Below are 23,098 nucleotides of genomic sequence, written 5' to 3'. Positions count from 1 at the left end.
CTCAGCTCATTTTAAGAAAGCGCCTCTCAGAGGACACTGATCCGGCTTCCGTGACAAGAATCTTAACCGGAGGGAAATTGCTAAAGTGGTCTTGGATGAGTGCCGTTGCTACTTAAGGGATACATTATATACTATATTACAGGAAGCAGGCAGCAACCTGAGCAAGAAATGAATTACAAGGCAAACATGATCTCTGAATTCTGCAAAGGAGCTTGCGGTGTACCTTTAAGAGATATAAAATAAAGTATTCATGAGGGATTTGAATTTGATTAAGTATTCATGAGTGACTAGAGTCAAAATAGTTGATTTTGGAATCTTTTTCCGAACTGAATGTGTTTATATTAAAAATCTCTAGGGGAAAAAAAGCTTTGCACAAATAGTGGCACATCAGAAAGGGGAAAAAGCAAACTTATTTCATGGATATTGTATCAACACCTATAGTATTGTGATTACAATTGTGTGTTGAATGTATAGTATAGGGTACAGTAGGGCTAAATGGGACTACTGACATAAAAAAAAATCTGGTTAAAAGTGTATTAGGATTAAAAATACATGTTACTTTTTATTAAATATTAATGTAGCAACATTAAAAGAAATTATAAAAAGCTGTTTTGACTAAAAATATGCAAAACAAACAACTATTAATCAGGCAAGAGGCAGTGAATTTAATCATTTTGCAACTTATAAAACTCTTTTTACAGTGTGTATCATGCTTGTAGTAAATGAAAAATGTATCTTGGAGCAAGTGCAGCTTATGCAAGCATTACAGTATTCTACATGTTGTTGTTTTTTTTAACATTAACAATAACACTAACACTAACGTCATTTTAAGTGAAATAAAGAAATCATTCCCGGGGATTTAAATTTGATCAAGTATTCATGAGCAAGTCAAAATGCTTGCTGTTGGAGTCTTTTCATGACCAAATGTGTTCATAATAATATTTCTGGTGGGAAAAAATCATTCCAATGTCCAAAAGCTATGCAAAAATAGATGTGGTTAGCATCAGTAAAACATTAGAAACCTTGAGAAAACGTGCCTATTTTACAAGGTGGCAATTTCAGACAAATTCATGTGATTAAACAAACAATTTTTACAAAGAAATTATGCACAGAAGTCCACCCCTAAACCTGTTAATGGATGTAAGTAGATTGTACAGAAACATACAAATGAGATGTCTGAATTCATTCAGTACAACAGTTGCAAACTGCCATTAGAGTGTGTTTGAAAAAAAGAAGTTAGCAAAGTCACCCAATCTTCACAATCAAATGAAACCATACATTTTTATCAAAGCCTGAAATATCATAAAACCCCCTTTTTTGGTGCATGTTTCAGTTTAAATCCTGAATTTACCTTTTCAACAACACATATCTTTAAATCGCCAAACTTTGAACAAATATTGTTGAATAGAGATCAAAGGCTTAATCCTTCATCTCCTGAGACGTTTGTGTTTGAATTGAAGATTATCTGCAGGAACAATTTCTAGCAAACTCAGATAAGTTTCCCATTAACTCCAAAAGTGCACAGAAAGCACAGTGATTATGGCAAAAACATACCCTTTTTATTTCTCCCCTAACAAAACGCACGGCAATTCTACACAGCAACATCTCATCTAAAAATTGTGCGTTTATGACCCCTGTGATAAGGGGGCAAAGGTTACCAGAAAGCAAGAAAGAAGTAATGCCGATGTGGACTGTCCCTTTCAGCGACAGTAATTTGTAGACCGTTAAGACCGAATCTAGAGTTTTTAGAGGTTTGCTGTCAATATGGTACAACAGTTAAAGGCTTTTAGTGAAAGTTCCAGCGGCAATGCAGGATAGAGATGACTGGTTAAAAGCCAGAAGGGGAATGAATCACCAAGGGTCAACTCTGGAATGGGAGAGCTATTAATGTAATGACTGGCTCTCAGCAGTGTCCATATAGGTGACAGATTACAAAATACAGTCCAACAAAAATGGTACAAGAATTGATTTATTAGCATTATTAAGTGTGGACAGAGTGCTCAAATGCAAATAAACACTTACAAACATTTGATTAATTGATAAAGGAAATAAAAGATCTTTTTTGGCTATTATATTTCATTCCATTACAGTGCCCAGTAAACTTTGTGATTAATATAAAGATACAACTAAAATACTGTAACTATGAAAACACTTGGGTATTGATATACACTACTATGTATATTCTTTTTTTTAAATAAAGATGCTAATGCGTATTCTGCAAGAATGCATTAATTTTGGTCAAAAGTAGCAGTAAATGAATCATGTTTTGAATCTTTTCATCAAAGAACCCTAAAAAATGTATCCACAAATTGCAGTTTTTACACAAATATCAAGCAGCACAACTGTTTTCATTATTGTAAATGATAACAATTTGGTGTTCAAGAAACATTATTATTTCTGAATGTTCATACTAAAGAGTCAATGTATTAAAAACTGTCTGTAATATATGTAATATATTTGTAACAATATTTCATGTTTTTTTTTTTTTTACTGTATTGTTCATCAAATATATATGGAAGTCCATTTCCACTACTGCATAAATATATACACTACCGTTCAAAAGTTTGGGGTCAGTAAGACTTGTAATAGTCTTTAAAGAAGTCTCTTATGCTCATCAAGGCTGCATTTATTTGATTAAAAATATAGAAAAAAAAAACAGTAATATTGCAAAATGTTTTTACAATATAAAATAATGTTTTTTATTTTAACATACTTTAAAATAGAATTTATTCCTGTGATGAAAAGCTGAATTTTTATCAGCTGTTACTCCAGTCTTAAGTGTCACATGATCCTTCAGAAATCATTCTAATATGCGGATTTATTATTAGAATGATCAATGTTGGATAATATCAACAGTTGTGCTGCCAAATATTTTTTGGAACCTGTGATTTTTTTTTTCAGGATTCTTTCATGAATAACAAGTTTAAAAAGTACAGTGTTTATTCAAAATATAAATATTTTATAACAATGTAAACTATTTATTATTAACTTTTAATAAACTTTTAATTATTAACTTAATACATCCTTGGTGAATAAAAGTATTAATTTCTTAAAAAAAAAAAAAAGAAAAAAAAAAGAAACAATAAAAATCTACTGACCCCAAACTTTTGAACGGTAGTGTATATATATATATATATATATATATATATATTACTTTTTATCTCGCAATTCTGACTTTTTTCTCACAATTGCGAATCTACATTTCCCAATTGTGACTTTTCTCAGAATTGGGAGATATAAACTCGCATTTGCAAGAAAAAAAAAGTAAGAATTGCAAGAGATAAAGTCGCAATTCTGACTTAATTTTCTTAGAATTGCGTAATATAAACTTGTTATAAAGTCAGATTGAGAGTTATAAAGTCGGAATTGCAAGTTATAAACTCACAATTCTGAAAAATAAAGTCAGAATTCTGAGAAATAAAGTCACAATTTTGAGTAATAAACTTGCAATTCTGAGAAAAAAGTAAGAATTGCGAGATATACACTTACAATTTTGAGAAAAAAAGATCAGAATTGCGAGATATAAACTCAAAACTTTGAGAAAAAGTCAGAATTGCGAGATATAAACTCGCAACTTTGAGAAAAAAGTCAGAATTGCAAGATATAAACTTGCCATTTTGAGGAAAAAAAAGTCAGAATTGCTAGATATAAACTTGCAAGTTTGAGAAAAAAAGAGAATTGCGAGATATAAAGTCAACTTCGAGGAAAAAAGTCAGAACTGCAAGATTTAAGATCGCAATTGCGAGAAAAAAAGTCATTATTTCTCGCAGTTCTGACTTTGCTGGAAATTTCCTGTTATTGAGATTAACCTTCAATGGAGTGTCAAAGCTGTATGAAACGGGCTTCCACACAAAACAAAGTAGAAATTGTGTAATACACTCTAAAAACATCAACACACTTTCTTTTTTGTTTGTTTTGTTTTGTTCTTAACAATTACTGAAAAAATGAGACATCTGGTTTAGTAGTCCTCTCCCAAAAGCCAGTATGTCCTCACCCAGCCCTTTCCCTGAAATGGAAGAGAACAGGGAGGTGAGAGCAGCTCCGAAGCTTTGAAAAGTTGTTAAGAGGAAGCTATTGAGATCTATTTATAGGTCCTTACCAGCTGTGACTTGTTACCGGATAAATATTTTCACTCTTTCTGAAATTATGTTGCTATGTATACACAACTTTTCGGATATGAATGCTTGCAGCCTTGATTGTAGCTATGATGTCATTTTATTACACTATGGTTTTGTAACACAATGGATGCATCACTGTTAGCTCTAGTAATTTTGAAGCACCAATCCTAAAATAAACGTGTGTGAAAAAAATCAGTTGAGCGAATCGGATTGTTGTGATGTGCTAAGACAGGTGAGATGACAGCAATATGATGCTTTCTGAGGTGAATGCCAAAGTGACAGAAACTCTGTACCTTTATGTGGATGTCTCCTCGGAGTTCACAGCGGAAAGTCCTGAAAGTGTCAAGAAGAGACTTGGTGGAACTGCTCACATGGATCCTCAGTGCTTCAGAGGGAAAAGCACAACAATATGATATCTGTCTCCACTATTACATAATTAAACAGCAGTCCAAAAAAGTGCTGAGGTCAAGGCATTGGTCAGATCAATCACAAGGGTTTCATTTAAAATGCTTCTCTGACATATCTTCCTAATCTGCTGTCAGCACATCCTTCAAGAATGATCTTACGTAATCCATATGTCTCCATCCTGGAGGCAGTATTCACAGTGTCTCCAAATAAACAGTAGCGTGGCATTTTCAGACCCACAATTCCTGTGACACAAGGCCCTGTAACAAACAACATGAGTCGTTTTTTTCCACAACCTCTAGTAGTTTTAACAAACACATTTCAAATTGTTTCTTCTGTTCCTCCATTGCAGTAGTACTCAGCCAGTGTTCTGTGTGCCTAAATCAGCTCTTTATTGTGGTGTTATGCAGTAGAATGCATAATGATGTATTTTATTTGAATTTTTCTTATATGTGTCATAAGGCAAGTTGGCATATTGTAATCACTGCACGAATGCCTGAGCAGCATAAACACTCCTCCAATGTGTAAATTGACCAAATCAGAAGGAATATACAAATGCGTCATTGGTTTTCTGGTGAAAACACATCTGAAAAAGGCAAGAGAGAAGAAATAAAATGTGCTGTATAAACCTTCTGTATAAATAACCAGTCATAATCAAATATATTTATGAGAAGTAGTCCCCCAAACCTTTACAATGCACAATTTGTTCCATCTGTTTCTTACAGTATATTGCACATATTATATGCATATTGATATATTCTTTTATTTGCACACTTTTTCATACTTGGAGAAGATATTTTATTTTATTTTATTTTGTTTTTTTAATTTGATATATTTTAAAATGTAATTTCTGTGATCACAAAGCTGAATTTGTGTCAAATGATTTAATTCGCTGATTTATTGTGAAAGAAACATTTCTAATTTTTGTGGAATCTCAGATATATATTTTTTTCAGGATTCTTTGATTAATAGAAAGTTAAAAACAGCATTTACATGAAAGAGACATTTTATTATTATTATTATTATTATTATTATTATTATTATATTGGTGTTATTTAATGTTGTTGTTTTCAAATCTTACTTTTGTACATTTTTTTGTGTACGTTTTATGAATATTCAGGCTGAAAAATCAAATGGAAATATGAGAGGCGTACCAGAAACTCAAAGTGGAGTGGCAGCTTGAATTTTTTTCCATGTGCAAAGCATTTGTAGAGGATGAGGATATTTTTAAAATGCGTTTTTGGCAGACAAAAGAAATTTGTTGAAATACTGGTAAGGTTGAACACCTCCAGTCCGATGTACATTTGTTCATATTTCATAAAATATATAAAACGTAGTGCTTACATTGCATAAATTACAATGCAATATCCCAGTACATTCATATGCTGAGCACATTTCTTTTTTGTGATTGATCAGGGTCATTGCAGGCCAGTGAATATACAAGAATAGCACAGCCAAAAAGCTGTCACCATCCATTTATTACCTGAATGAACTCCAATGCGGACTCGCAGCTGCTGCTCTGGTACGTGTGGACTGCAGAAGCTCCTCATGCCCTGCACTATAGCTAATGACATTCTTGCTATTTCTTTTGCATGGTCGTCTCCATTTCTTATAGGCAGGCCCGAAACAACCATGTAGGCGTCACCGATGGTTTCTACCTGGATACAGCGAAAGACACATGAAGCAACCCATATCCTACGATGGATAAAATCATTTCGCATGATGGTGAGTCATATGAATTATGTACCTTATAAACATTGTGGTTGTCAATGATATTGTCAAAGTATGTGTACAGGTCATTCAGCACGTTTACAACCTACAGCGAAGGAAACAAGTGCGGTCAGTTTACAGCAGTCAGCTTATGCATACAGATACAGAGATCAAAGTTTCTGTAAGGTGACAATAGTTTTCCGTTGTGGTTCAGCTGTGGGCTTCAGTATGGTCCAAAAATAACTTCATGTGAATGTATTATTTCCACTTTAAGGCTCTGACTGGCCAACAGCTATGCTAACAGAAGTCTGATATTCGTGACAGAGTGGGGTTTTCGGCACTTGAGTCATGTCACCTAGTAATGTCAGGAGCTCTTATGTGACATATGAAACCCATTCCTGAGCTTACTATGTGGGTATCTGATCTCACAACAGACCTCTACACAAACAAACACACATACATTATTTAGCAAGTGTAGGGCATTTCAAAGTCTTAGACAACAGGAGACAGCGGCTCCTCAAGCCTCCCCAAATAGCAGTGGACATATGTATTTTTTAAAATATGAACAAATTACCCCACATAGGACCTTTTTTAAAACAAACAAACAAAAAAAAACACTGTGAATAGTTTTCAAAATGCCTGCGAGGCCTAGTCAGAAAGTACCGAGCAGAAACTCAGAGATGCTGTTTGAGTCTCTGCGTCTTTCATCACCTGCATTGGCGTGAGAGATGCTGACATGGCTGTGAAGCCTTCAATGTCACTGAAATAGATGGTGACGCAGTCGTAGGTCTCTGCTCTCACTGTCTTTCCCGCAATGAGCTGAGCAGCTACACATCTAAAAATACGAGAAAAAAGACAGGCACTGTTCAAAGCCAGGTTTCAAGTGGAGAGCTTGGTGATGATCACTGGTCTTGACACGTAGGCTTGTTAGGCCAGGTGCAAGCAAGTTTTTAGTAACTGAAGTGTGGTGGTCAAATTCAATCAACAGTTGTTCCACTTTTGTCTGCAGTATATCAACAAGAAAACCTATATCGCATTCACTACACTGTCAGAAAAAAGGTACAGTTCTGTCACTGGGGCAGTACCCTGAGGTACAGAGTGAAAAGTTACAAATATGTACTTTTAATGTACTAATACGTACCTTTAAGGTACCAATATGTACTTTCAAAGTACTAAAATGTACCTTCAAGGTACTAATATGTACTGTTTAGGGGTAGGTAAGGTACAAAGATGTACCTTTTCACTTTTGTACCTTACTGTACCGCCCCAGCAACAGAACTGTATTTTTTTTTTTTGAAAGTGTAGGCATCCAGTGTTTAAAGGGATAGTTCTGCCAAAAGTGAAAATTTTGTCATTATTACACTCATGTGTAGGGCTGCAACAGTAAATTGATGCATCACTATTCGTAGATTCTGAGATTTTTCGGATGCATTGCGTTTCTCTCTGAAATTGATTCTGAGCTTAATTTTTAACAGCGGATGGTGCTCTAATCTAGTTTTTAACCCCATACTCAAATGCTCACGAAGAAGCTTGTGCGTTCGGCTTTTATGACACAAGATAACCCTTGTACACCCAGATAGCACACATACGACTGCAAGATGTCTGTTAAATATCACTTGATCTGCAAAGCATCTGTTGTGTACAAACATCTGACAGACGTCTGTAAGATGTCAGTTTTACATACATTCTAAATCACAAACATCTTAAAGACATCTAATAGATGTCTGTTTGACATCTGATAGATAAACATCCTATAGACGTATTGCAGATGAGCAAACACTCTAAAAAATATATCTTCCAGATGCAAATGCAGACGTAAAATAGACATCTCCGTGATGCATGTGCGCTATCAGGGCACCCTTGTAATTTGCTTCTACCTTTGCAGACTTTTTAAAATGATTATTTTATGTTTATGTTTGTGTAAGGCACACAGTGCCATCTTTGTTAAAAACTAAGTGCAGAATCACTTCACAATCCATTCAGAAAATCTTACAATCAATGCAGAATCACTTCTGCACTGAATTTCTGTATTTCTGCCCCTACACTCTTTAATGCTATTCCCAAACACATTCGTGATCTTTCTTCATGACAGGATTTCAAAACCCACTTTAAAACATATCTTTTCCTTTCTTGTTTCTCTGATCTTTGACTATTATTATTATTTCTCGTTTCCCAGTGCATTACGAGAATACTTTCTGTGCGCAAAGAAAACAAAAATAACGACTTTATTCCACATTTTCATCTCTACTGCGTCATTTATGGACGCGCGTTCACAAGAGTACGTTACCATGACCCAAGCGTATGGCGGCGCCTTCGCTGACCCAGATACGGCGCTATGACATTGAACACATGTGCCGTGCCTTGTTTACACGCAGAGAAAGATGCACGCTGTATGAAAGCTATTGATATCTATTAATCTGAGTCAGCGCTGCTACACACATACGTCGGGGGGGCTCTCGTGAACATGTGTCCACAAGTGACGCAGTAGAAATGAAAATGTGGAATAAAGTAGTTGTTTTTGTTTTTGTTTTTGTTTTTTGTTTTTTTTTGCGCACAAAAAGCATTCTCGTAGCTTCTTAAAATTACAGTTGAACCACTGATGTCACATGGACTACTTTGCCGATCATCTTGGTACTTTCTGAGCCTTGAACGTGGTAGTACCCTTCCCTGGTGAAAAAACCAGCATTTATGCTGGTGCTTAGCTGGTTTAAGCTGGTCCTTTGCTGGTTTTTGCTGGTCATGTTGCTGGTCAAGGACCAGCATGAACCAGCAAAGGACCAGCTTAAACCAGCATCAAAACCTACCTAACCAGCATCCCAGCATCAAAACATACCTACCAGCATATGCTGTTTTTTTCACCAGGGTTGCTGTCTATGGGAGGGTCAGAGACCTTTTGGATTTCATCAAAAATATCTTAAATTGTGTTCCAAAGATGAACAAAGGTCTTACAAGTTTTGAACAACATGAGGGCGAGTAATTAATGACAGAATTTTCATTTTTGGGTGAACTCCCTGGTGAAAAAAACAGCATATGCTGGTAGGTATGTTTTGATGCTGGTTTATGATGGTCTTTAGCTGGTTTATGCTGGTCCTTTGCTGGTTTATGCTGGTCATGTTGCTGGTCAAGGACCAGCATAAACCAGCACCAAAACATACCTAACCAGCATTCCAGCATCAAAACATGCCTACACTGTAAAAAACAATTTGTTGAGTCAACTTAAAATAATTTGTAACCTGGCTGCCTCAAAATTTTAAGTTCAGTCAACTCAAAAAAAGTTTATTCAGCTTGAAATGTTAAATTATACTAAGTGACAACTTAGATATTTGAGTTGAATCAACTTAAAATTTTAAGGCAGCTGGGTTACTTACCCATCTGTTAAGTTTAGCAAACACAAATATCTAAGTTGTTACTTAGTACAACTTAACATTTCAAGTTGACTAAACTTATTTTAGTTGATTGAACTTAAAATTTTAAGGCAGCAGGGTAACAAATTATTTTAAGCTGACTCAACAAATTGTGTTTTTTATTTTTTACAGTGTACCAGCATATGCTGTTTTTTTCACCAGGGTAACCCTTTAAATGTCAGTCAAGTATATTATAACCCAAGCATCTTGCAAAATTATACATTTTAAATTTGTGTTAATTTTAAAAAACCTTTAAACATTAGGGCATTAAGGCCAAGACACCCCTACTGGAAAAAAAAAAAAGAAAACAATAAAAAACATCACAGAATTTGTAATGGTTTTACTGGTTATAATGGGAAATTATATTGGTTCAGCAGGGACATCAAACCGACATCAAAAATAGCAGAAACCAAGCTGACTATAGTAAAAAAAAAAAAAAAAAAAGTTGAGGTTGACCAAACACTAAAGCCAACAGCTAGCATACAGTTTTTGCTCCTGCGTGAAAGGAAATAACTCTCCATACCAGCAGAAGGCAGTAGTCTGTATTCATCATTCTAAAAGACAAACTGGAAGAGCCAAAAGAGTGTTCTGTATGTGCTTTCTTAACTTCCTGTGCACTGTTTTGCTAAGTTGAACAGCCAATCAGTACAGGCTGTCTCACTATGGAACTGTGCTGTTGATTCAGCATGCTCAATCAGCATGCGTAAAAGCTGCCAATGGTCCAACAAGTGGAAAATACTGAAAAAACTAGACTAGATGCTCAGAGACAGCCTGAAATTGACTGACCTTCGGCTTGGTGTGCCATAGCCTGTGTCATAGGTAGCTTCGGATCAGCTTTTTTTTAATAATCTGGAGCGTTACCGTGGCAACATCTGCGTGAGCAAACCCTCTGCTCGCTTCTTCTCCTCCTGGAGTTCAGCGGTACGTTCACTGACTATTTCCTCAAGATTACACGCATACTGCTCCATACGGGACAGCAGGTTATCCAGAATGTTCTCAGACCCCCTGTGCACACACACACAAATGCTTAGCAAAAATCATTTAATATTATTACAAGCTATTATCTAGCTTTAGTACTACCACATTAAAGAAGCAGTAATTCTTTATTGCCCCTTCAACAGCTGCAAAAGAAACATTTATCAGCACACACTACACTATTGCTTTTTTAATCTCTCTCTCTCCGTTCATCCTCCAAGGCCAGTATAAATGTGTAGCGTGATACGTTGTGACAGTGTTACTCTCATGGGACTCTGTGATCGCTGGGTTGTGTGTCACTGGTCCCCAGAGTGGACATATCCTGTGTGTTTGTCTACCTGATTAAACACTGTCATTTGTAAGTGTAATTAATGATCCTCTGTGTCTCTGCCCTGTTCTTCTTTATTACCTCAAAAGCACTCATTAGTCACAACTACCCGCATTTAGAGCTGAAACAAGCACAAAGAGGAAGAATGTGCAACTGTTACAGTGTCAAGACACCACTAGATTGGGGAGGAGAGATAGCTGTACACTACTGATGCCTCAGCACTGCTTGTTTTAAGTGGCTTTAATCAAACTTATCTCAATGTTATCACTGACTTCACTTGGGAATCTTACTCTGCAAATGGAGAAGATTGTATCAGCAGAAAGTCTAATAAAAGTGCAGTCCACAGAGGACCATAAAAGTCAGAGTGTTTGTGGTTCTCTTTGTTATGATCTGTTGTAAGCAAGTGCCAAGTGCCAACATGTTACTATTTTACAGTGTACTGTATAGGACGTAAAATAAAAATGTAGATTATAAAGTTACAGATTATAAGGTATCGTATGTATGCAGGGCTGCTTGAAAGTTTGTGAACCCTTTAGAATTTTCTACATTTGTGCATAAATATAACACAAAACATCAGATTTTCACACAAGTCCTGAAAGTTGACAAAGAGAATCCAATCAAACAAAACCAACCAGAGATCAAAAACATGAAAAATAGAAGAACATGAAAAAAAATGATCCAGTGTTAAATATTTGCGAGTTGCAAAAGTATGTGAATCTTTGCCTTTAATATCTGGTGTGACCCCTTTTTAAAGCAATAACTGCAGGTACTGCAACATATTTTGTAACCGCTGATCAGTTCTGCATAAGAGCATGTAGGAATTCTAGCCTATTTTTCAGTACAGAAACACTTGAACCCTGTGAAATTGGTGGGTTTCCTCCTATGAACTGTTTGCTTCAGGTCCTTCCACAACAGTTCAATTGGATTAAGGTCTGGACTTTGACTCAGGCATTCCAAATCATTAACCTTGATCTTCTTTAACTATTTTTTGGTATAATGACTTGTGTGCTTGTCGTTGTTGTCTTGCTGCATGACCCACTTTCTTCTAAGATTCAGTTCTCGGACAGATGTCCTGACATTTTCCTTTAGAATTTGCTGGTGTAATTCAGAATTCATTGTTCCATCATTGACGCCAAGCCATTCTGGCCAAGATGCAGCAAAGCAGGCCCAAAGCATGATACTACCACCATCATGTTTCACAGATGGAATAAGGCTCTTATGTTGGAAATGAAGTGAATTTCTTTTTCCAAACATAACATTTTCTTATTTAAACACAAAAAGTTTTATTTTGGTCTCATCTGTCCACAAAACTTTTCTCCAATAGCCCGCTGACTTGTCCACATGATCTTTAACAAACTGCAGATAGACAGCAGTGTTTTGTATTTTTTTTTGAGTTGTGGCTTTCTCCTTACAGCTCTGCCATTCATACCATGGTTGTTCAGATGATGGACTCATGAACATTAATATTAACCAATGTGAGAAAGGCCTTTATGTGCTTTTATATTAGCCTTGAGGTCATTTGCAACCTATTCCTGTTCTTTAATTAAAACAGGACATGCACTGGCACCTGATAGTCATCCTATTGATTGATTACATATCTGAACAAATGGACTCTAATTTCACCTTAAAATGAACTGCTAATCCTAGAAATTCACATACTTTTGCAGCTCACAAATATTTAACACTGGACCACTTTTTCTCAATAAATAAATGACAAATTATATATTTTTATCTCATTTGTTTGATTGGGTTCTCTTTGTCAACTTTCAGGACTTCTGAGGAAAATTTCAGGAAAATCTGATTAACTTTTTGGTCATATTTATGCAGAAATATAGAAAATTCTAAAGGGTTCACAAACATTTAGGCAGCACTGTATGTCTATGTATATATGTAAAGAAATGTAGAGATGCTTAAACAACATATTGCTCTGTGTCTTGCTTCAATACAGACCCATTAGGAAAAAGTTTTTTGATGGCATTCCTGAGAGAACTGAAGTCTGGTCTGTCTGTGGGTTTCTCCTTCCAGCAGCTGACTATGATTCCCTCCAGTTCCTCAACACCCTCCGCTGAGTCGATGTGAGGCCTCAGTGGGCTACAGCCTGCCGCCCTGACCCTCTCCACAATCTCTGAAAAACAGACACGGAGAGATTCGCCAACAGTTCTGTACAGTTGTCCATCTGAAATGTTTTTTTCTTATGTTATGAAGAGTGGCTTCAAAGAGAGAGGAAGTGAAGTGCATTACCATACCTCTAGCACTGAAGTGACAATTGGGGATGTAGAAAGGCCCTCTACGATATACTACCTCTTGAGCGATAATGGCAAAACTGTAGATGTCCCCTTTTTGAGTACCATTAGCTGAAATGGACTGCCTCAGCAGCTCTGGTGCCCTCCATAGTAGAGCTTAAAATACAAAACGCGTATTTAGAAACCCACAGAATTCACAAAATCTAACTAAACCTATCTACATTTTGCATTTATGTGTGCAGCACATTTGTGTGTTTATGTATTGCACACTATTGTTTAAAAAATGTAATGTATATGCATTTCTACATTTCCAGCTTACCAGTCCAGGGGTCAAATCCAGGGATCTGCTCTGAGTCTGAACGCCTGAGTGCGTTAAGTCCAAAATCAGTGACCTTCAGGACAAAGCGGCTGTCCACCACACAGCTTGCCGATGAGAGGTGACCATGACATTGCAGGGGACTGTGGTGCAAATAATCCATGCCCTACAACAGAGACAAAATTTATCCATCACTGTTTTATATTTTATTGTCAGCGAAAACAGTTTAAACTATGAAGCACAGACACAATGACCTTTACAATGTCCAGCATGAGGGAATACTTGAAAGTCCAGTCCAACTTGATAGACTCATTCTTCAAAATGTCCTGCAAATTTTGGAGACAAAAATTTTGTTACAATGGACAAAAAAAGTCAGAGAATTGCTTCTAAACACATTATAAATGTTTTGCTGAAACTACGTTACAAAGACTGTGAACTATGTAGTATTGAATTGTGAAGTTAGACCGTTAAACAGTTTTTCACCATTTTGTGTTCAGGATTTTTGGGCGGGCCTGAGATCTTGATGACACACTGGAACACTATAATAACTAGAGTGCACTAGCATCAGCATCAGTGGTTCGCCTGCTCAATCTCAAGTTACTGTAATTACTGTTAGTTACTGCAGCCTACAGTTTGCTAGTTAGCTATGCCTTCATCACGTACGGTTAAAGTCAAAAGTTTACATACATCTTGCAGAATCTGCAAAATGTTAATTATTTTACTAAAATAAGAGGGATCATACAAAATGTCAATGAATGTCTTTAGGTCCCACAAATTCTTTGGTTTTTCAGCATTTTTGTGTATCTGAACCCTTTTCAACAATGACTATATGGTCTTGAGATCCATCTTTTCACACTGAGGACAACTGAAGGACTCAAATGCAGCTATTATAGAAGGTTCAAATGCTCTCTGATGCTTCAGGTGGTTTTAACTTATTTTGTCTTCTGGGAAACATGTAAGTATCTTCTATAGCTTCTGAAGGGCAGTACTAAATGAAAAAAAAAAAATGATATTTAGATCATTCTGTTCAAAATTTTACACCCCTGGCTCTTAATGCATTGTGCTTCCTTCTAATGCATCAGTGAGTGTTTAAACCTTCTGTAATAGTTGCATATGAGTCCCTCAGTTGTTTTCAGCGTGAAAAGATGGATGCATTTTATTTTAAATATACATTGCAATAAAGTTCCTGGCTAATGATTGCAACCATTGTCCCAATAGTTACACTCATTTTATTCATAAATCGAAACTCCCATTATTAAAAACCCATAAGAAAACCCAGAAGAAATACACTTAACTGATAGAAAAGAAACAATTATCTATGTAATAGCACCTGCAGGCTTCCTTTAGGGCAGTACTCTGTAAGAATGAAGGGCCGAGGGGTCTCCAAGACTGCTCCAATAAATTTACAAAGGTTATAGTGGGTCAAATCTCTGCACTGAAGACACAAAGGTACATAATATTACCTAAATGAGTAAATGCATTTTGTATAAACAAATTAAGTGCATTTGTCAATGTTTTAAACAGAGTTTACCTGTTTGAGTTCCGCCAGCAGTTCGTTGCTCAGATGAGTGCTTCTTAAATTCAGAAAGCAAACAGAACAAATTGTCCCCTGAAGGTGAGAGAAAATTAATTGAATTAACTGAACTATGAATCGTTTTATTGTCCAACTAAATCATGGCCAATGTTTTATAGCATAAATTGTCTTCTACATAATGTCACTATGCAGTGACGTAAATGTATAAACACTGAGATCCCATATACTTTACTTTGTAGACTGCGGTTCTGTGTGCTGATGGCTTGTCTTGCATGCTGCAAATTATAGACTCCAAAGAAGCCTGAATGGGTTTGGATCTGTAGGACTGAACCACAAAGGGGAGAATGTAGTATGTAATAGATTCATTCATAGTGCATATAGTAATTTAATCCATACAAACCAAAATGAAAACAGTACTGATTAGCAAGAGTGTCTTATATTTCAATATTTCTGTGTAACAATTGCTATTAGTACTTATGCAGGAGTTTACACAATTCTTGCATTACAAAATTAAGGAAATTGTGGGCCAGAAGAGTTACTTAATCAACATGCATTAAATGCATTAAATCTTCTCAAAACCTTTGCTGGCATAGTTGAGGAGTGATGCTCCATCATTACGACATCTTCAGCATTGACTGTCCACAGCATCTTGGAAGCTTCTTCCTGGAGTTTGAACTTCCTGGTAATGAATATTAGTTTCATTTGAAGACTGTAATCTAAAAATCTACAAAGCAAATAAATCCTGAAATACTGACAAAAACTGAAAAACAGCAGTGGGGCTGACTGAATATGGCTTGTATTTTTGGGCAACAGCTCTAACGCTTTAGCTGAATTTAGTCTGGCATTCATGAGCTATAAAATCAACAGAATGTTGCAACATAATTACAGTATAACATGCAAAATCTTACATCCAAAATAAATGAAAATGGAAAAGATCTCTCGGGAAGAAAAATCAAAGTATATGCATCTCATTTATGCAAATTATCTCATTGCTACACTTGATTCGGCAATCCTGAATGTGCAATGTTAATGTTTAAGAGCAGTAAAAATACAGTTTAGTAACTATTACCTGTATAAAGCACAGATTGCAAGGGTCCCTGCAGCCACCAAGCCAGCAATGATCCCCAAAACAAACAAGAATTTTCCCTCTGAAAATACAACACATTTTTGTAATCTGCAGGTCTGCGGGGTGATTAGCACTCACTTGGTGTCAAAATCCAACTACGTCCATTTATAGAAGTATGATACAGCAAGACTGGAAGCCACCAAGAGTAATTCCGTAGGAATGCAATATGGAACAGTCACATCCAGTCACCTTTTCAGAATTTTGATAAAAGTATTATATCTGGTTGCGTAAGTCCAGACTTTATTACTTCGACCTGTTAGCTTGGGGGAGAAATCTGAGAAATCTATATTGCACAGAGCTGGACATTTGGATCTTGCAGGCACTGGTACATTATTCAAGATTTTTTCCTTTCCTCCTTCTTTAATCAAAGAGAGGGTACGGGGAAATGCCAAAAAGATGAAAATGAAGGGTTAAGAAAACAGGGCTGAGTGCTGGGATGTGAATTCGCTGATGTACAGAGCAAAGTTGGGCATCTGGTGCCACCTACTGGAAATAAAGTTCCTGCACTATGGCCTCTGACTGGCCCCTTGAAGGAGCTGATAAGCTAAAACCACATGAACATGCTTCCAAGCCTCAAATCATGTTGTTAACAAATGACAGACCAACAATGAAATACATTCAACTTTGAGGCTATGAAAGCCCAGCCCCTCACTGGAAAAACATGCCTCTGCCACGAACTTGACATTTCACTTTGTAAGTGTCACGAAATGTGCAAGAAGTTATGTAATATAATTTGCAGAACTGGGGTTGCCCAGTACCTAGATTGTTGCAGAGTTCTCCATGAAAGCCACAGTCTGGAGCGTCTTTTGGGGGAGTTGTCCGTCCTCCAGGCCACTTAATGTGAACCCCTTGTACTGCCTTATAAGTCCCAAAATAGTTTGCAGTGACCTGTGTTGAGAACCCTATGACTCATTTGACAAATGTAATTCAGAATAGCAAAGCAGTTTTCAGACAGCTTGCATTGGTTGTGCTTACAGTCAGTCTAGATAGTAAGCATATAGCTCACCTGACACTGGTTATTACTGCTTTGGAATTGTTTCATCATGTAATTTAACTCACGGTCTCCACTTGCATCAATAGTTACATCTCCCTGGATACCTGTTCAACAAAAAGTCACAAAAAATGCAAATGCTGTAGGACTGAGAAGGCTCAAGCACTCTTTCACCGAACCCAAAATACTAGACACTCATAACCCAGCATTGCATATGCACATATAATCTTAACCTCATAAAGGTTTGGGAAAATTTAATTACAACTTGCATGCTAGTTGAGAATCACTGGTTATCGTTTAGGCTCTACAAACCTGTGATGGTCCTGTTCCACATTCGTTTAGTGATGGATAAGCCATCATATGGGTTTCCATTTTCTGCCAAAGTTTCGTTTAATGCCTGGGCATACAGCCAGACACTATCATGTGCTATGGCTGCTAGGACTGAAACCTGTTGAATTAAAACATTTGAACTCATAATGAAATTACATAGAAGTTGTGCTGAAGGGTCATCTCACTGGAATAATGATATTTACAAATAAACTAAATGTGACCTTGGACCACAAAACCAGTCATAAGGGTCAGTTTTTGGAAATTGAGATTTATACATCATCTGAAAGCTGAACAAATAAGCTTTCCATTGATGTATGAGACAATATTTGGACAACTGTTTGAAAATCTGGAATCTGACAGTGAAAAAAAAATCAAAATATTAAGAAAATTGCCTTTAAATGGTCCAAATGAAGTTCTTAGCAATGCATATTACTAATAAAAAATTAAGCTTTGATACATACATACGGTAGGAAATTTACAAAATATCTTCATGAAACATGATCTTTACTTAATATCCTAATTATTTTTGACATATAAGAAAAATCAATAATTTTGACCCATACAATATATTTTTGGCTATTGCTACAAATATACCTGTACTACTTGGGACTAGTTTTGTGGTCCTAAATTTCACATCAAGCTTCCTTAAAACATACCTCCATGCCAAAACTTTGGTAATGTGCATAATGTAAAAGTAAACCTTTTCATTAGGAGCATATGTATAGCCAAAGTCTATTTGGGATCTTCTGGTGACATTCTCTGAGAAGGCCTGATATCGTTTATCACTGGGTTTATACAGAGACAGGAAAAAAAGAGCCTGATAAGCTTGCCTGGCCACTGAGTCATATCCATCACCTGAGAAAGAAGAAAACCATGTACTTATAAATAGCAAATTACAGCATGTTCAGTAATGTCTCAGTTTATGAGCAAAGTCATTGGTTTTGTTGTTACGTAACACACCTTGGTTCCAGTCGAAACTGCCAAATAACACCTTTTGCTTGTAGGGCTCGAAACAAAAGAAAACGAAATCTCCATTGGTGAGGCCTTTCTTGTGAGCTTCAATTAGCAAACTGCGGACCACCTTGCCATGTGCTGATATCACAATAACTGTACAGGTGAAAGAACAGAAACAATAGTTTAATTGTTTAGTTCCTCACTGCTTTTATGAGAATAAATTCTCATCAGAGGGGATTTTTTCTTACTGCGAGAGACTCGAGACACCTCAGTTAAGGCCCAGGGCCAGGTTGACAAGGACCCTTGGGAGACAGAGCCATGGATTTGTTGATACTTGGCCACTGTGATGTTATTGTGCTCTGCTTGATACCTTTCGAGAAAATGTAATAATTATATCTAAAAAGAAATCTAAAATCAACTTCTTGACTTCATCATAGCAGTTGACAGAAATTTCACAATTTGATTTCATTCTGATTCACAAGCTTGCAATTCTATTCAATTTACAATTTGATTATTTTGGATATATACAGTGGCATATAAAAGTTTGGGAACCCCAGAAGAAAACACAATGCATTAAGAGCCAGGGGGTGAAAACTTTTGAACAGGATGAAGATATACTAATTTTTTGTTGAAATTGCTCACATTTTCACAGATTCTGCGAGGGGTTTTCAAACTTTCGCATGCCACTGTATCAGGTATAGTACATGGCAAATTTTCTTAAGGAAAAAAAAAAATATACAGGAGAGTCAGCTGGTATACTATTACAATATTGAGCATTAAAATGAACTGATTTGTATACAAATGCTACTTGTGATTAATTTTGGGATTTAAGAATCGATATTGTTTGGTAAAAATGAGTATCAATTAACATCGAATAAGCTGAAGCTCATGGAAGCTGAAATGCATGGCTTCAACCCACTGAGGCACATGACGAACTAACTAATTCTATATCCATAACCACAATGACATATTACTTAACAATTATTTAATAGTTCTGTGCCTCAACAAGTAAAGTCACAACATAATGATACATAGAATGTAGGCTAACATACATAGCTGATAATAAACAAGAAAAATAGCTGTATAAATGAAAAACTTACTGTTAAAAAATTAACAGGTTTTTGTTGTAGGTTAAACAGTCTTTTACCATTAAAATTACAATATTTTTACTGTATATTTTATGTTATTTTATAATAAAATGTAAATGTCTGCCTCTCACTTTTAAGGTACATTACATACCTGATCCCCTCGGCGGGAATAGCCCAGGTCGTTTTATTGTCATAGATGATGCCGATCTGCCGCCAGCCAAACTGCTTACAGATTTCCACAAAAAAAGCTCCTAGTTTAGTGAAAGATCCAAACACTCTTGTTAAAGTCGGATAGGCCTGAATTTAAAGGGGACAAGAGAACAAGACATTTAGCAGCTGAAAAGTACATTTTAAGATGTAGCATGTCAGTGGTACCACAAACATTACAACCGACCTTCTTATCTAGAAACTGTTGATCTGCACATACGGGACTGATGACAGCAATGTTCCAATAAGCTGCTAGTTTAGCAGTCACTGCACAGACCTTAAATAAGAATTAACAACAGATGATGATACTCCATTTCCTACTCAATGAACATTTGATAGTCCTTTGTCTTGTAATGATGATATCTTGTGACAAATGAGATTATAACGACTTTTGTAATTACTTTTTGATAGCCCTTCATGCGTTAAAAGTCAATTTTAAGCTTTAATTGGAACTGTGTGCTTGTAGAGTCTATCATCTAATAATATGAGTGAGTGATTGTTATTTTTGACACATTCCATTTAAACTAGCTGTATTTTTATTGGTTAATCATTTATTTTGACCTTCAGTTGTCTTGCAGACGAAGCTAATATAACCACATACATTTGAGCAAGATGGTCCGATGAAAGCACTGTAATTGTGTCTATGGTAAAGCGCCGCAATTTTCCCCGGGCCACGTAGATCATTGCATTCATCGTCCACATAATGGTAATCCAGATGATGACCTGACATGAATAATTCAACAACATATTACATTAAAAATGATATATAAATACCATTCATCTTCCTTTTCTACTTGGTAAAAATAGCTCACTGACCTTGCAGAAGGTCCGGACGTCTGTTTACAGAATTGATGGCGATAAGAGCTCCAGCCCCAATCCGACCAATACTGAAAGAACTGGAGGTGTTAGGCATGGAGATCAGCAAGGTGAATCTGGTGCCCAGACTGAGAGGAACCAGGGTCATCAAAAAAAGCAGTGAGCCAGGAAGTCTCTCAAAGTGCTTCATTACCTCTAGATGACATATTAGTCCAAATTTACATTCATATTTTATTATACACACAGAGATATAGTTGTATGTATACATTTTTGACAGCGTAAGCAAACAAAATGTGTTTGAATAGCTTCTAGCTGCAGCATAGTCGATATTAAAATCACAGCACTAAATAAGCCTGTAAAAGTAATAAATAAAATTACTTACCACTCATTCCAAAAGAATAATTCCTGTTCCAACAGAGAGTTTGACCAAAATGAGTCAAAAACAAATAAAAAAGGACCCTGGATAAGAAACTACCTGTTTCGAGGATGGGAAAAATATCCAGTGGCAAACTGTGGCCATATGGTTTTGCTCTGAATGCAGCCATCCACAACAGTGATCTCCCCAGAGTGATTGTAAATCAAGGGTCTCACATTAATACTGCTCTGTATCTCAAGCTCTGGTGTTCCTCTGACATTTGTTTATAGCTAAACAAGCATATGAGTAAACATTGGTCTACAGATGTCTTTGGGAATTCCCATGTCCATGAAGTCTGAAAAAAACCATGTCTGCCTGTCAATGCTTTGAGTGATATTGTAGCATATGTTTCTGTTTACATGCATAAGTACTCTTTTGTAAGCATAAACAAGGCTTTGCTCATATTAAATAAGGACATGAATATAAAAATCTAAAATAATCTGGTATTTTAAAAACTTTTTTTCTTTGCTAGATTTCTGTGTTTTAAAGAAGAATAGAAAGAAGAATATTAATGTATACCTTGCACATTAAAAATCAAAGCACAGAAATCAGCTAGGTCAGGAACAAGAGATCAAAAGGTTGAAGTTAAAATAAGAACAGTGTCAGCCCCCTGTACACTGGCACTTTGGAGGTTTTGTACCGTGGGAATGCCCTCTAGTGTGTCTATCAGTTTTACAGGACAGAAAACATTTGAAAACTTTCTCAGTACAAAAAGCTGAACATTTTCCCTCTAAATATGTCTGCCTATAAACAACAAAATCTGTGGTGGGGTTAGTTTGTGTCACTGTATGAATACACAGGGGAATAGAAATAGTACAGAAGTAGTAAAAAAAAGAGATCTGCTTTGAAATTTGGGATGTTATAGTTAAGCTCAGTTCCCATCCCATTTTAATTTACATAAAAAGAGCCCAATATGTTATGATTTTTTAAAAATGTTACACGTGTGTTTCAATGTTTGTTTTTTGTTTTTACAGCAGAAATCTTTTTAGACTGCTTTGTTTTTTAGCATCACTGAAGTTTAATCAGCGATTACAAAATATTTAAATAACTTACTTTTAACAGAATTTTCAGTGCAAAACGATAAGAGAAACATTTTCAAATAAAAAAAGTGTGTAGCATTTTTCATAATAAAATCTAAGATGTAAATAGATTAACATCCAGTGAGCAAGCAACAGATGAAAAACACAAGGGAAGGGAGATGAAAATGTACTTAAAACTATATGTAGTGCATATATCTTGTTGCTTTTTCCTGATGTTAAAATAAATGTTTGATATCTTAAACTTTTCTTAATTTGAAAACCTAAATTGTAAAGCAACTGTTGACAAATGGTGATGCGCAGAGAGTGACCTCTGGGGGGCGAGAAATATTTGTAAAGGTTAAAAAATTGTCATATTAATTTTACTTGTTTGACAGAGGCTGTTTGATGTTATACAAGTAGACTTACTGTAAGTGACGAATAAGTTCACATTATAAGCATAAGTCTTAATGATTACAAAAAAAACTTTAATATGATTACAGCCTTTTAACACGTGATAAGAAACGTCATCAAATTGTTCCGCCAATTTCCATGTTTGGCGGGCTCTCTACGTGACAGTTAATTAGCTAGTTCACACAGTGTGTCACTCGACAAATTTAACAGTAAATGTTAGTACGAACGATTAAAAAACACCATTCTATTCTCAGTGTGGTGAGTTATGACCCTCTCATCTAACTACAAGACGGTAAGCAGCAATTTCCCTTTTTACATCATTTTAACGGGTATTTTGTGCGCAACGTGTATTGGGTTGTTGTCATTTAAATTGTGCTCACGACTTTGTGGTTTTACGAATATAGAAGATAAGAGAAGGGTACACTGTTTGAAAAGTTGTTTGGAAACTCTTCTTGGACATGACGATGACAATGGAACACTTGTTAAATCAAGAAAATAATTAAACAAGCCTCGTCTAGTGATTTTCTTCCCGACCAGAAGATGGCAGTCAATACATTAAGCATAAAATCACTGGAAGCATGTAACTCATATAGAAATCAAAAGGCAAACAGGAGACTGGAATTAATTCTAAAAAATCAATCACTATAAACGCCAGTTCCACAAAAAATAACTATTAAAAAAAGGTAACAACAACGATTATTATTAATA

General features: G+C 35.9%; 1 protein-coding gene across 4 annotated transcripts; it reads right to left on the bottom strand.

The window, feature by feature from the left end:
* Positions 1–1,964: 1,964 nt before the first annotated feature.
* On the bottom strand, positions 1,965–21,100 carry si:dkey-37g12.1 (atrial natriuretic peptide receptor 1). 4 transcript variants are annotated; one of them, XM_051121146.1, is made up of 27 exons: positions 20,928–21,100; positions 20,546–20,740; positions 20,331–20,452; positions 19,917–20,006; positions 19,674–19,819; positions 18,683–18,804; positions 18,441–18,587; positions 18,181–18,335; positions 17,463–17,598; positions 17,166–17,257; positions 16,918–17,047; positions 16,103–16,181; positions 15,613–15,712; positions 15,266–15,358; positions 15,031–15,108; positions 14,830–14,934; positions 13,754–13,825; positions 13,503–13,665; positions 13,187–13,339; positions 12,891–13,065; positions 10,499–10,642; positions 6,945–7,068; positions 6,271–6,339; positions 6,007–6,181; positions 4,685–4,783; positions 4,412–4,503; positions 1,965–4,006 (listed from the first exon to the last, which is right to left on the bottom strand). In XM_051121146.1, the coding sequence occupies exons 1-27, from the start codon at positions 21,088–21,090 to the stop codon at positions 3,959–3,961; spliced, it is 3,267 nt and encodes a 1,088-aa protein (XP_050977103.1). In that variant the 5' UTR covers positions 21,091–21,100; the 3' UTR covers positions 1,965–3,958. The 4 variants fall into 4 exon arrangements, 3 of the variants coding, with proteins under 3 accessions (XP_050977103.1, XP_050977112.1, XP_050977119.1); XM_051121155.1 differs by having other exon boundaries at positions 16,918–17,017; XM_051121162.1 differs by having other exon boundaries at positions 20,546–20,673.
* Positions 21,101–23,098: the final 1,998 nt, after the last annotated feature.

Source organism: Labeo rohita, chromosome 1 (assembly GCF_022985175.1).
Source record: "Labeo rohita strain BAU-BD-2019 chromosome 1, IGBB_LRoh.1.0, whole genome shotgun sequence".
Taxonomy (NCBI): domain Eukaryota; kingdom Metazoa; phylum Chordata; class Actinopteri; order Cypriniformes; family Cyprinidae; genus Labeo; species Labeo rohita.
Note: the sequence above shows the minus strand (reverse complement) of the source record. Positions and strands in the feature narration are given on the sequence as shown.

Bases quoted from the DNA above. Each gene is read 5' to 3' on its own strand.
- si:dkey-37g12.1 (XM_051121146.1), bottom strand. From the start codon at position 21,090: ATGGCTGCATTCAGAGCAAAACCATATGGCCACAGTTTGCCACTGGAT. The intron at 20,453-20,545 runs GTCAGTGAGCTA...TATTCATGTCAG, and splicing joins ACGTCCGGACCTTCTGCAAG to GTCATCATCTGGATTACCAT. The intron at 18,336-18,440 runs GTGTGTTACGTA...CTTCTTTCTCAG, and splicing joins CAGTTTCGACTGGAACCAAG to GTGATGGATATGACTCAGTG.